General features: G+C 43.7%; 3 protein-coding genes across 3 annotated transcripts; 2 read left to right on the top strand and 1 right to left on the bottom strand.

Moving 5' to 3' along the window:
• The first annotated feature begins 517 nt into the window (after window positions 1-517).
• LOC127336393 (vacuolar cation/proton exchanger 1b) lies at window positions 518-4,573 on the top strand. The gene is made up of 11 exons (XM_051363203.2): window positions 518-880; window positions 2,255-2,322; window positions 2,428-2,456; window positions 2,540-2,736; window positions 2,870-3,091; window positions 3,196-3,327; window positions 3,456-3,572; window positions 3,657-3,710; window positions 3,792-3,908; window positions 4,110-4,200; window positions 4,313-4,573. Exons 1-11 carry the CDS (start codon window positions 608-610, stop codon window positions 4,351-4,353), a joined length of 1,341 nt encoding a protein of 446 aa, XP_051219163.1. The 5' UTR covers window positions 518-607; the 3' UTR covers window positions 4,354-4,573.
• A 141-nt stretch (window positions 4,574-4,714) lies between these two features.
• On the top strand, window positions 4,715-7,059 carry LOC127336392 (uncharacterized). The gene is made up of 3 exons (XM_071825696.1): window positions 4,715-5,737; window positions 5,837-6,610; window positions 6,745-7,059. Exons 1-3 carry the CDS (start codon window positions 5,060-5,062, stop codon window positions 6,817-6,819), a joined length of 1,527 nt encoding a protein of 508 aa, XP_071681797.1. The 5' UTR covers window positions 4,715-5,059; the 3' UTR covers window positions 6,820-7,059.
• Window positions 7,060-8,100: 1,041 nt separating this feature from the next.
• On the bottom strand, window positions 8,101-8,826 carry LOC127336394 (uncharacterized). Its single transcript, XM_051363204.2, has 2 exons — window positions 8,473-8,826; window positions 8,101-8,362 (listed from the first exon to the last, which is right to left on the bottom strand). Exons 1-2 carry the CDS (start codon window positions 8,769-8,771, stop codon window positions 8,224-8,226), a joined length of 438 nt encoding a protein of 145 aa, XP_051219164.1. The 5' UTR covers window positions 8,772-8,826; the 3' UTR covers window positions 8,101-8,223.
• Between the last annotated feature and the right edge of the window lie 5,973 nt (window positions 8,827-14,799).

Below are 14,799 nucleotides of genomic sequence, written 5' to 3'. Positions count from 1 at the left end.
CCTGTGCAAAATGGCACGACAACGGGCCTGGCCCCGGAGAAACTGCCGATTCGGGCGTTCCTCCAGGGTCTGTCCCAATGGTGCTTTGAGAACCGGCTGGACCACAACGCGGACCACTTACACGCAACCAAACGGTGCCGTTTTTTGCTGGGCCCGATGCGAGCCAAAGGGCTCACAACATACTAAACGTGCCCTAGAGCTCTTTAGGAAATAATAAAGCATTTTTGTGTGTACATAAAACGTTATGTTTCACGTTCATCACCGAACGCTTTGGTGTACCTGTACTCCGCGCCGTACGGGTAGGTGGCAACGACGTGGTAAAAGAAGCCCCGAGATCCGTGAGGCAGAGAAGGGAGCGGTTGTGCCCACGTCGTCCCAGGTTTCAGTCGCGACCGAGACCGGACCAGACCAAGTGTGCCGCACTCGCACGACTCTGCCCTCTTTTCCCATCCCGCCCCGCCCCCAAAAGGTTAGGTAGCCACGTGACGGTCCTCTCACGCCCAACTCCTTCCAACTCTACTCTACTCTAGGTAACCAAACACAAAAGCTGAACCTCCGATTACCACTTACCAGGAGCTAGTTCGTTCCTCCTTTCGCGCGGGCGGAGATGGATTCCTCGGCTGTGGCGGCGGCGGCGCTGCTGGAGGCGGGCGACGGCCGCGCCAAGGACCCGCGCCACCTCGGCCGCCGCACCGCGCACAACCTCTCCTCCTCCTCCCTCCGCAAGAAGTCCGACACCGCCCTCGTCCGCAAGGTGCCCTGCGCCGCGCTCCGCGCCTTCCTCTCCACCCTCCAGGAGGTGCTCCTCGGCACCAGGCTCGCCGTCCTCTTCCCCGCCGTCGCACTCGCCGTACTCGCCAGATACATGCAGTTCGGACAGGTGCGCATACTTCGTCCTTGGTCGATCCGTTTCTTCCTCGCCTACCACCTAGTCCAACCAACTGCTCCCGATTATTGCTGCTACCTCTTGTTAGCTTCTGTTCTCCGTCTGCTCCATCGAAATCCTCCGATTCTGACTATGTGATTCAGTTATGTGTATGGACGATTCAACTTGCATCTGCTCGTTGAGTTGCTGCCGCCAACATACACAACCATTGCGGTCGGTTGGGGCCAACCGGCCAACGAGATCGATTACGTATACAGCAGTTTCCGTGTCATTTCGACCAAAATCATCTGTCATTCTCCTCTAGTACTACCTAGAATTAAAACACGGTGACAGGAACAGGACAGCTACCTCTTACTAACAATACATTCCTTAACAGAGTACTACTACAGTATTCGCGCTGGACTCTGACTTTACTGGCTAATTAATCATAGATTAATGCAACAAGGCGTTGCCGAAACCAGACATTCCCGCGGTCAAAGTGAAACATCCGAGTCAGACACCAATCAATTAGTCCAGGTTTATGAGAGAGACTGGAATGATGGCCACTAGATTATGTTCCCATCGAGCTGTTACATGTGACCAGATCGACCATGTGGGCTAGTTAGCCTCAGATACCAAACTGATTAAAATTGACGCCGTGCAGATGGGATCCTGATGTAATGAGCATCGGATAATATGCCCTCATCTGCGAGTCACATGCATATTCTTGCTCTCCACCACCGCCCATGTCGCCTGTCTCGGCCCATCCATGGCTACACCTCCCTCCTAATTGATGTTACTTTCATCCGATCCACCGTGACAGCCATTCTCGCCTCTGAGCTCATTATACATGAAGCAAATGCCAAGGTTATCGACTTCCCTCGTACTGCACTTCTTGCAGTCATGTCGTCGGTAGATGCATCCTGTCCGAGAATACCCCCACGTACTGCACTTGTTGTACTTCCCTCGTACTGAACACGGGCCGAGGACACTGTCGTATTCCTGTGCCTAAAGCAGAGATGCCTGTTACACTGTCTTCTCTTGTCTCTTTTACCACCCTGCACTTCGGCATGTGCCTAACTCCTACGTCTTCTCACTATCGTGTCCATGCTATAGAAAGCACATTTGAGGCACACCGCGCACAAGCAAGGGCCAGCTTGCCTTGGCTTGGTTTGTTTCCTCCCCATCTCCACATTTATATAGTAGTGCCAAGTTTTACATTCACAAATCTGTTTAAACATGAAAAATTAGTATGTTGTGACTAAACAAATAGGACAGGAGGGAATACTCACAAAATACTCTGATGATTGATTGATTGATCATGGATCTTCTTTACCATTCCCCATCTTTTGAAACTCACATGATTTTCCCAATTTTGGACTCTAACAGGTGTGGCTCTTTGTGCTTAGCTTAATTGGTCTCATTCCTCTTGCCGAGCGACTCAGTTTCCTGACCGAGTAAGTTTCTTCTGTGCATCATCATCGTAGCGTGTTGCGTTTTGCATTACCCCTTCTTTATGTTGCTAAAACCTGCACTCTGTTCTATGTGTTAATTGATCGCAGGCAGATTGCTTTCTACACCGGTCCTACTGGTAAGAGTTGTTGATCTCAAAACGTCAAATATATCAATCCACCTGCAACTTAGAGATAATATAGTTACCTTCGTCAATTCCAGTGGGTGGATTGTTGAATGCAACATTCGGCAACGTCACCGAGGTTATCATCGCACTCTTTGCTCTGAGTAAAGGCAAGATAACAGTGGTGAAATGCTCCCTGCTCGGCTCCATCTTGTCCAACTTGTTGCTTGTCCTCGGCACCTCCCTTTTCTTTGGTGGCATAGCCAACCTCGGCATTGAGCAGCCATACGACAGGGTAACCATCTCAGCTATCTGCTTCCTGTTAGTATTATGCTGGTTTCAAGTGCACTGATTTATTTTGACACATGAATAGCGATAAAAGCTTAGTATTTTCATTAATTAAGAAGGAATGGTTTTGATTTGTACAGAAGCAAGCAGATGTCAGCACAGGGCTTCTGATTCTTGGTTTGCTATGTCAATCCATGCCACTGATGCTGAGGTATGCAGTAAGCGCCGGGGAACATTCAGTAAGCTCTGAGGATGCAGGATTGGTGCTATCCCGGGCATGCAGCGTTGTCATGATCCTGGCCTATGCAGCCTACCTTTACTTCCAGCTGAAGACCCATCGCCAGCTGTTTGAGCCCCAGGAGGTGTGTAATGTATGCTACAGTGCTGATCAGGAACTAAAAAGAGCTAACAACGTGTATATAATTAATTGGTTAGTAACAATTGTGGCATCCAACAAATCCATTAGGTTGAAGATGATGGTGAAGATTTGGTCTCTGAAGATGAGGCGGTGCTAGGATTTTCATGTGCAATGATTTGGCTTGCAGTCATGACCGTGATGACTGCTTTACTATCAGAGTATGTCGTAAGTACAATTGAGGTACGCAGCATCATTCTATGTTCATGCTGGGTAGTATGGATGGGAGCTGTGAATTAATTTCCTCCATAATTTGACACTGAGCTAACCTACAGTGTAGCTAACAGTATTTGCCTGAACAAAATATGCAGGCAGCTTCCGCATCTTGGGAACTATCAGTGAGCTTCATTAGCATTATATTGATTCCGATTGTCGGGAATGCAGCAGAGCATGCTGGTGCAGTCATATTTGCTTTCAAGAACAAGTTGGTAGGGAGCATAAGAACCTGTGCATGCTCATTGAAATGTTGAGGGAGTGATCACTAACACCAAATCCAATGTTTCTGGTTTCAGGACATAACCCTTGGAGTATCTTTGGGATCAGCTACGCAGATTTCCATGTTTGTGGTCTGTTAATTAACTCCTAGACATAACTATTTATATGGTATTCCCCTTGGTCTCTTTCCTGATGGAGCTGAACTGTACTAGGTGCCACTGAGTGTCATTGTAGCTTGGATCATGGGAGTTCCAATGGATCTTGATTTCAACCTGCTAGAGACCGGTTCTTTGTTTCTAGCAATATTAATGACAAGCTTCACCCTCCAGGTAATTTTTCCCTTTTTGTTTCCTTCTCCACAAGTCGATCTGGATACCCTAAAATATAATTTAGAGTGACTGAAAATATTTGTAATCAAGTTCATTATTACTTGAGAAGATCTTAATGTTCTGTACTTTTTCTGTCTGAAAATCTACCACCTCGGCGTTGTGTGAGGATTGCTGTGAATAAATTGTTTGTGTGCTTTGCAGGACGGATCATCACACTATCTAAAGGGATTGCTTCTTTTCCTTTGCTACGCTGTGATCGGCGCATGCTTTTTTGTGCTGAAACGGCATTCAAGTATGGATATTCATAGTTGAACCATTTTTCTTTAATACACATGCATCTATTTGTCTGACCATCCCAGATACATACTCATCCTATTTTCACGATTGTTATGTTTTGTTTACAGCTGATGGCAACAATCTGAATCTTTCCAGCAGATTGGCTTAGTCCAGAGTTCTCCAACACTCGACGACAATTTTGGTGCAGATTGTGAAATGAAGAGTCTAGAAGGAGCGGTACCTCGCTGGGCAAATTAACGTGCATGTTCCGCAGCCAAGCCAAGCAGTGCCTGAGTGTAAAATTATAAACTAAGTATAGTGCTGACCGGTCAGGTGTTTATGGTAATTCCATCTATATGCGTGTAAATTAATTGAGTTTAGTGTATGCATTAGAAATTTAGCACACATAAAAGGCTAAACTAGTGAAGGAAAGTAGACAATATACATTACTCCTTCACTAGTGAAGGAGTATAACTTTTAACTGGTGAAATTTTACAACTCAGATTTTACACGAACCGTAACTAGTTCAACTACTCCTCTCCCAGCAGAGCAATAATTACAGCCCTATTCTTGACATGCACCTTCCGTTGAGAGAAAAAATCAGGGAAGCTCAACACCCTCCAGTTGGGAAAAGTAAAGATTTGCATTTACACTACCGTTTCAGTAGGAGACTCGGTAAAGATTTACATTTACACTAGCGTTTCAGTAGGAGACTCTTCGTCTGGAGCCACTAGCATCCTTCAGATTCCAGGTAACGATCAAATTGTGCGCACTCCAACAGGCAGGCCATGGTGGATATTTAAGGACTGTCCTACTCATCAGTAGTCTTAGAAGTAGCACAACATTTCGGCGAGCACTTGCATACTGCGCACGCCATGTCGATCTACGGAACAGTTCCTGTCAAGTTGTTCATCGACAAGGTGAACAAAAAGGTTCTGTTTGCTGAATCTGACAAGGACTTCGTCGACATCCTCTTCAGTTTCCTCACGCTGCCCCTTGGCACGATTGTCCGTCGCCTCGGTAAGCAGTCCCAGTTAGGGTGCCTTGATGAGCTGTACAAGAGTGTGGAGAGTCTCAGCGAAGATCACTTCCAAACCAAGGCTTGCAAGAGCATGCTTCTTCGTCCTGTCAATGCCGCCGCGTTTCAGTGCGATCGGCTTAAAGTCCAAATTGACGATGAAAATTCCAGAAGATTTTACGTCTGCTGCGCTAGCAACTGTAAGAAGATGACCCCGGTCAAGGTTAATTATTGCAACTGTGGCAGTGGGACAAGTTCTTGGGAATGTCCACATAACGTATTTGGTACTGTTGAAGGCAATGATGACGGGACTTTTCTTAAAAGTGGTCTGAAGTTCATCGTTACTGATGATCTCCAAGTGTCTCCTGCTTCTACTACTCTTGTGTTTTCCCTGCTCGATAGGTTTGGGCTACAAGAGCAAGCCAAGATTGAGGAGAAGATTTTTCAACTCAACGCCCACATGGTTTGTATCTATAACTGCATTACAAATTTTTTCTCATTTCTACATATTTCAGCAAGACGCAAATCAGACTGTGTTTTTTTTTTCTTTTGAGATTTTTGCCGGCGAATTTGTTTGTTTATTCAATTAAAGGGGACAGAAAGCACCCCAATTTTGTGTGATACATTTTGCTAGGAGATTAGACTACATTTGCTAACCACAACCACGCTAATGTTCTTTCAGATAATTAGCCTCCTTCAGAGAGCATCATTGTCCAAGCAACCTTTAACTGGACTATATTTTGATGTTCCTCTCTCACAAGATGCTGTAAACATAGATCAGCTCCCTAAAATCCCAAAACAAGGTGATGGTAGTTTCTTTGCAATCAAGATAAAGCTTGTGCATACAAAGGACGACTCCTCGGAATTGTATGCTGAAGTTGGGGAAGATTTTGTCGATCTTATTTTTGGACTCCTTTGCTTTCCACTTGGCTCCGTCATTAGGACATACGGTCAAATGTCTCCGAATGGATGTATTGGCAACCTGTACAATAGTATTGATGGGAGCGCGAATGGATGCGTGAAATCAGAATGTGAATACTTGCTTCGTACTCCCAAGTTAGCCCCCTTCTTTGGGTGCAGCAGAGATGTACTTCAAGCAGAAGAGCTATGCCCAAGAAGAGTGACTTCCAGCTGCTTGAAGTGCTATCGTACGACAAGTCAAGTATGCACTACCCATACAAAACCATTAAGCGCAACTGTGAAGGAGATGAATCCAAAGTACGCAGACAATGAAAGTTACTACAACAACGGTAAGGCATATATCAAGGGAGGCCCCAGAAACTTCCTGGTGACCGACGATCTGCGGGTCATCCATTTCTCCTTGACAAACACTCTGCAAGTCATGCGTGCAGCCAAGGTTCCCAAGGAGGAGCTGGTGGAAAAACAACTCTCTCTCGACAAAACCCAGGTAGATCCTCACAGATGTTAAATAAAACATGCCTAGAATGGAGTCGATAGCTAAGATTAGCTCGTTCTTTTGTTTTTCACTTTCTATGCTCTCAATTTCTCAGCTGCTTGATGAATTTGGTTTGCTGGCAACAGGTTATGAAGCTAGTGAGAGCTGCATTGGTGACTCGAGGTGCACTTAGCAGCGTGCTGTTGCCTCCGAAGAAATAGTGGCATACTGCCATTCTATCATCTGAAGCCGGATGATGCAAATAAGATATCACCATTCCACTATAGTTTGCTATTGTTCCATCCGTGCAAGTTTGATGTTTCACCCTAGCCTTCAAGTGTGTTGCTCCCAGTATCATACTGTGAGTGGCTGAAACCACTATGCCTGCAGTTTACGCAGGATCTATTTTGTTCATGCCCTGTTTCAACTGCTTAAATAACTTGCGATACCAGGTATTAAGTTTTGACAGAATGGAACCATTAGCCTATGGTAAATTGAATTTGTATTGAATGCTTACCGCTCATTTTATTACAAACAACGGGGCATAACACTACCCGTCTCGCTCCCGCGCACTATCTCAGCTAGCTCCAAGATCCGGTACTTAACGGGTTCAAATACGAATAAAGGTTAGATGCCAAAAGTATGATCAATGTTGAACTTACTCTTAGGACTAAGACTTTGGGCACAACCTTCTTTGTTGTTGATGTCCAAGGGAACTACAACATTTTGTTGTTGCACGATTGAGTCCATACCAATTAGTTCTACATTGCTACATGCCTCTTGGCCATGATTTATCCGAGTTTGATCTCTTGAGTGTCTCACTAATGCTGATTGTTAGTTCTCATCTCCGTCATTTCAATTAATGGATCCCAGTGATGCATGGCTCTAGAAGCGCCTACATGAGTATCGGGCTAGAAGGACGATATGTGGGAAACCATTGAAGAAATTAGGCATCATGCACAAGTTGGGCCAAGGCTTCACGTCGACCGACACGCTAGTGGATATGGACATCGGAGTCTTGGAGACGGACACTATCCTAAGGCTGACTTACGCAAGTCACAACCTCGCAGCCGATTACAGCCTCGTTTAATCGACCTACTTATTGCTTTACTTAAGAGTACCACGAGATGTGAGGGTTAAGCCAAGAGTTAGTCAAACATCGGTTACCTATAAAGGCCGGTTTTAAACCTCACAACAAATCAGCTAGGAAATTCAATCTAAAGATATGCTGACTGAGTTTCCAACATTGTACCAATCAAGAAGAAAGGGTCTGGCGATATCAGGGTGCGCATAGACTTCAGAGATCTCAACAGAACCACACATGGATGGGTATCCTATGCCAATAGCCGACATACTTATCAATGATGCGATATGACATCAACTGTTTAGATGGTAACGCAAGGTACAACCAAATATTCATGACCGAAAATGACTCGGTCAAAACAGTGTTTTGCTGTCGCGATTTTGTCAACTTGTTCGAGTGGACGGTGATGACCTTTGGGTTGAAGAACGTCAGACGGCGATGAACCTGGCATTCTATGATTTCTTGGATTTATACTACTACAGAACTCTACACATAACACATCGTGGTCAAATCGGCTGCTGAGTTATCTCACTTAGCCGACTTACTTTTGGCTAGCTCCCTTTGGATCTTGGCTGTCATTCTGTCCACCCAAAGCATAGTGCCAAAACGTGCATACAGTTACATAAGACGCCCCGCATGTCCAGTAAAAGCTTATTTTCTGTGCAAGTTGAAACCAGCGCCTGCAAGTCATCAGCAGCCAAACGAGATTATGAAACTCTGAACCTCAGCTCAAAAAAATATTACTGTAGTAAAAGAAAAGAAGAGGCAGTATATATGTTTGAGGTCATACCAGTCGAGGTCATTCCATCTAGGCTCGATCTGCACAGAAAGTTGCCGGAGTAACCTTTTATTCTGGTACCGGTCTATCATGCCAAACTCACAATTATCTCTTAGGTATGGGTTCAGTTCGAGCTTGGCGAGCAGATTGTACAGCTCCTCTTTCTTCGTGCGGAGTTCCTTTTGGATCTCGAGTGCCGGGCTGCTGTGGAGAAGCCTTGGCAAGAGCCGCCGCTGCTGCGCCTGAGACGCCGGCGAGACGGTCGCCCGCAGGCCAACGAGCTTCGTCGCAGCGCAACGGAGCGCCGACATCGCCGGTTTCGATTCTCCTGGGGTGTTCCTGGGTTGCCTGTACTTGAGTTTTTATTTTCTGCTGAGTGGAGCGCTTCGCCTGTACTTTGCGCTGTACCGGAGCCGGCTGCAGTGAATATTCATCGACTAGGACCGTGTGCCGAGTCAATTACGATTTCATCTCCACCTCGGGCTGGACCGGATCCCCCGGGCAAGTCGAACGGGAGCTCGGGACCGTGTGCCGGCGATTCCTATAGGCCAATCAGGTCGGCGGCTACCCCACGCCGCACAACCATAGCCGGGTTTGGGCCAGGCCCAGTTAACCGTTTTTCCTTAATCAGTTTGGTTTTCCAGTACGATTTTCCAGTCCGGTTCTTTATTTGGCCGGTTTTCAAGATTTAATAATTTTCGAAAATTTTCAAAATTTTAAAATATTTAGATTTGCAAATGTTTCAAATTCTGAAAATATGCAGATTTAAAAGATGTTCAAATTTTAAAATGTTTCAAAATTTGAAAATATTCAGATTTGATTTTTTTTAAAAAAATCAAAAAAAATCAGGTTTAAAATTTGTTCAAAATTCGAAACTGTTTACTAATAAAATTTGTTCAAATTTTGAAAATGTTCAGTTTTAAAATTTGTTCAAATTTAAAAATGTTAAATTTTTAAAATTGTCCGAGTTCAAAAAATGTCACATCTAGAAAAAATGTTTAATTTATTTTTTCTAGAAACAATCAGATTTTTGTAAAAAAGAAAAACAATTGAAAAAAAGAAAAAAAAAGAAAAAGAAGATATTGCCTGATCCTGGGCCGCGGCCCAAGGAGTTGCCGCGGAGGGAGTGCGGCACCCGCGCGCTGCCGAACAGGTCGGTGGAGAGCAGCGCCTCCGTGTGCCGCCTGCCAACGTGACGGCTCGGGATATAAGGGCTATTAGTGCATGTATTTTTTTACCCATAATATGTTTGTAGGCTGGTTTAAGGGTATCGACGTCTTTTTGGGACAGATCAATCCCTGCATACACGGTTTAGCCCACAAAATATGTTGGGCCCTCTGAAAGTGCATGGAGCCCCCATGTGTGGTTTTGGTAATTAATGATAATCCCTATGGACTAATGTTTGCATTGAGTTATATGTGTAGAAGTTGTTCATAGACAATGCTTAAACCATATGTTGGCTTCAAGGTTGTAATTAGAAGAAATGAGGTGCAAGTTCAAGATGAGCCAACTCGAAGAAATCATATGCTTGAAGCTTGCAATTTATGTGGTATCCATGGATATGCGAATATGCACCAAAGAAGAGCTTCTGTAGTGGAGTGTGTGGGGAGCAATCCACAAGACTTCATCAAGCAAGCACAATTAAGAAAGACGTTACATATTGTTGCGGTTAAGATCGTCATCATCAATCTCAAGTGGAATGCGCAAGGTTAAGGTTTGATCTTGATAGGATTTCTTTCTTATCGGACTCGTGGTTTAGTTAGGAGACCGGGTTATAGGTTAGTTGCCGCACTATCAAGGGGCTCTCGAGTGAGTAACTCGGTCGTATCATTTGGAGAGAGGTCAAACCTTTGCATCCTTACATCATCTTTCTTGGTTGTTATTTGCATCTTACCCATATGGTGTTTTAGAGCTTGTGCTTATTCTCATGACAAGCTCTAGTACACCGAAAACGGATTCCACATGAAATACTTGTTGTGTTTTCGATATTGGAGTTTTTTCGTATCTTTGTATTGAGAGGTTTTACCACTAAATTCATGGAAAAATCTATCCCACATGTTATTAAGATTTTATCTCTTTGTGGGCTAGCTCTTGTCATCCTATTTCCAACTAAATTGGTTTCACCTAAATCCGAGTTTTCTAACTCAAGTTGTTGCAATTTCCTTATTGGAGGTGTTACCGGTTTAGCTCTTATAGATAGGTTAAAACTTTCCCCTTTTGATCTTATACTTCATGGTTGGACTATGATGTTTCCATGCATGATCTCGTAGATCCCTTTCTTGTGATTCTAACGAGTCCAAGCTCATCAAAATCGGAGTTCGTACGTGAAAATGGCAATTTTTTTGGTGTGCGGTGCACTGCCGGCCGGACTGGTCCGGCCACGGGCCAGACTCAGTCTGGCCGGATTACTGCGAGCACGAAAATTGTGCCCGGAATGGTCCGGACTTGGTCGAACGAGTCCGGCCAGCCAGATTGGTCCGGCCAAGCCCGAAAGGTCCGGTTGGGGGGTTTTTTTGGGTGCGTATTCAACGGTTAGATTCCATTTTGGAGGCCATATATAACCTCCTTCTTCCCCATTGAGTTGGTTGCTTACCTACTCTCTCTCTCTACTCCATTATTGACTTTGAGAATCTTCCTCTCCCTCTAATCCCCCCATGATTCTTGCTCATATTTGAGGAAAAGATAGAGAAGATCTACATCTACATCTTGACCAAACAAATTCCTCTCTTTGTGAGGGGAATCCACTAGATCTAGATCTTGGAGAAATTTGGTGTTTCTTCTCCTATTTGTTCTTCCTCTCTTATTCCCCCAATATCTTTTGTAGCTTTGTTGGAATTTGAGAGAGAAGTACTTGAGCATCTTCGTGGTGTTCTTGCCATTGCATTTGGTGCATCGGTTTGACTTCTTCGGGGTGATACGTGGAGGTGAAAGTTCATGAGATATTCACCTCGGGAGCTTGTTCCCGGAGCTTGTTCCTCTTGGGTCTTTGGACCCTAGACGGCTTAGTGTTCTTTGTGGTCTTTGTGGTGTTCTTGGGGACTCCAATTAAGTTGTGGTGATTCTTCAAGGGTAAGGCCTTTGTGGCGATTTATTGGAAGCCTCCAATTAAGTTGTGGAGATAGCCCCAAGCTTTGTGCAGGTTCGGTGACTACCCTAAGGTTCCATAGTGGATAGAGGACATCCCTTTTGGTGGGAATTCTCGAGTAGAATACGGTGGCCATCGTGCATTTGCAGTGACTTGTCCTCCACACCGCTCCAACAGAGAGTAGCACTCACAAGAGTGTGAACTTCGGGATACATCGTTGTCTCCGCGTCACTTCGGTTATTCCTATACCCAAGCTCTTTACTTATGCACTTTATATTGTTATAGCCTGTGCTTGAAGTTATATATCTTGCTATCACATAGTTACTTGTATTGCTTAGCATAAGTTCTTTATGCACATAGGTGAACCCTAGTTATATAGGTTGTGTGCTTGACAAATTAAACACTAGTTTTATTCCGCATTTGTTAAGCCATATTTGTAAAAGTTTTAAACCGCCTATTCACCCCCCTCTATGCAGCATCAGTGTCCTTTCAATTGGTATCAGAGCCCGGTCTCTCCCTATAGGCTTTACGGCCTTGAGAGTAAGGATGACGGCTAGAGATTTAGTGCATGATCACACTTTTATATTCGATGGCACAAATTATGATGTTTGGAAAATTCGCATGCTTTGTCATTTTCGGGCCATTGACCCTCATGTGGAGAGAATTGTAGATATAGGTTTTTCTCCTCTGATGGATTTCCAAAATCTATCTTTAGAGGATGAGAAAATTGTATATCTTAATGCTCAATCATCTAACGTGCTTGTTCATGCTTTGAGCAATGTAGATATTCTTGCAATCTTGCCTTTCTGGAGCGCTCATGATTTATGGACAAAGCTTCAAGAAAAATGTGATGTGTCCAACATTATTCCCTCCACTTCCGGCCATGATGAACTTTCATCCACTTCACCATTGTGTTTCAAGACACAAGGAAATGCCAAGGTGAGTGCTGATGACCACTGCAATGTTGAGGGTGATCCTATTCTTGATGATCCTTCATCTTTATCTCATTGCAATGCTTCATCTTTGGACTTAAGCACATATAGCACTATAAATGATTCACATGCTTGTGTTGATAGTCCTTGCATAACATGTGTTAAATTCTCATCTAAATGCCATGGTGATATGCTTGCTAATTCTTGTCGCCATGATATAAATGCTTCTATTTCCTCTAGTTGTTGTGTGTCTAACAATGTAGAGGAAACCGAAGAATCCATTGGCAATGACAAGATCTTGAATGGAGCTTCAAGTATCTCTTCTTCTCCATCATCTCAAGTTTCTCATATATGCCTTGTGGCTAATGCTTCTATTGTATCTCATACCTCGGAAGCTAATCTTTCTCATAATGATGAAGATGAAGTACATGAAGAAGAAGAGGAATTGATTGCCTCCTTACATGACAAGGGTGAGGTTGTTCATCGTGCTCTTCGCGAAAAAAAATTCTTGATCTAAATTTGTTGAAATCTTAGTTTATGCTATTGAGAGCCAAAAACTTAGTGAGATGCATGAGTACACCATATTAAAAATGGGTGTTCTTGAACGCGAGTATGCCGATGAAATAGGTTCTCTAAAGGGTGAACTTGAAGAAGAACAAACCACCAAAGAATCTCTTGAGGAGACCTTTTCTCTAGAATTGTCTAGAATAAAGGAAAACCATGATAGAGATCTTGAAGTGGCAAATGATCTAAAGCTAAAAAATGATAAGCTTGTGTTTGTGAATGCTAAACTCCTTGAGGATTTTGAGCAACTCAAAAATGGCTCTAGGGTCATTGAGAGTGCGCTCACCAAACTCACCGAGTCACCTGAGCAACTTAAAGCTTCATATCTAAAAGAGCATGCCAACTTGCCTTCTCCTATTGCTATTAATGATGATGCTTGTGCTACTAACTCTACATCTTGTGAAGCATCCATTTTGACGGAGAATGTTGAGCTAAGGGCCCAACTTGAATTGCTAACTAGCAAGTACGGGATTTTGGAAGAAAGTCATGGAAAACTCTCTAGCTCCCATGATGAACTTCTAGTTTCCCATGAGAAGCTAAAGTAAGCTCATGAGGCTATCATGTCAAAGGTAACATCTTGTGAGCCTCATGTGGATACTATCACTAATTCTCAAAATGCTATATTGCCATGTGCTAGTCCTATTGATTCATCTACTCATAGTATTGCAAAATCTTGTGATGAATCATCCTCCTTGCCTTGTTGCTCTAACAATGAAGTCTCTACTTCCTCTAGTATTTGTGTTGTTACTAACCATGTAGACGAAATCAAGGCTCAAGGCTCAAGTCACTTCCTTGAAGAAAGAATTGAAAAAGGGTCATGAAGGGAAATGCAAACTTGACAAGATGTTGAGTGTGCAACAATCCCCCAATGACAAGAGCGAACTTGGATTTATCTCCAACAACAAGAAGAAGTCCAAAAGCTCCAAGAACAAGAAGGGCAAAGTTCAAGTCAAAGATCCGGCCAAGGTTACTTGATTCAAGTGCAAAATTGAAGGGCATCATGTTAGATCTTGCCCATTGAAGAAGAAGCCTCTTAGTGAGAAGCAAGAAGGGAAGCGGCCTCAAGTTCAAGGCAATGCCCAACCTCGGGTTGAATAAAATCCACTTCCCAAGAAGAATAAAGCTAATTGTACCATTATGGAGAAATCAAGTGATAAGAAGGAGAAGAGAAGAACTTGCTACATATGTCGTGAGAAGGGCCACATATCCTCCTTTTGCACTATTGGTACCTCGTCCAACCCTATCATCATTGATGATGTCTATTCTCTTTGTAAGGATGAGGTTGGAAATGTGTTTGCCAAATATGTTGGTGCTCAAAGTGGTGTTAAGAAAAGAACCATTTGGGTTGCCAAACCTATTGTAACTAACCTCTTAGGACCCAACTTAGTTGGGGACCAACAAGCTAAAACTTGATCAGTAGGTGATGTTGGAGGGCATTGGGGACTTGGCTACATCATGAAGAATTAAGGGACCTTCATAATTTATGTTCTCTCAAGCTAAGTCATTTGGATTATCTCATTTATATCATATATCCAATGTTCCTCCTTATGGTAACATGTACTCAACTTATTTACATTGAAAGTTACTCGCCCCTTTTGCATGTGTTGGTTTTGTATCTTGCATATGCTTGTATATGTTGTGCTTCCTAGTTGAACTATCTTGAGAAATCAAGTCTATGTACGTTAGGTTGTGCACCATGTATTTATGTTTGTGTTGGAGCCTATTTGCATCTTGGTGTATCTTATATGGCTCTTCTGA

This window comes from Lolium perenne, chromosome 2 (genome assembly GCF_019359855.2).
Source record: "Lolium perenne isolate Kyuss_39 chromosome 2, Kyuss_2.0, whole genome shotgun sequence".
Lineage (NCBI taxonomy): Eukaryota > Viridiplantae > Streptophyta > Magnoliopsida > Poales > Poaceae > Lolium > Lolium perenne.
This window is presented reverse-complemented; position numbering and strand designations above follow the sequence as displayed.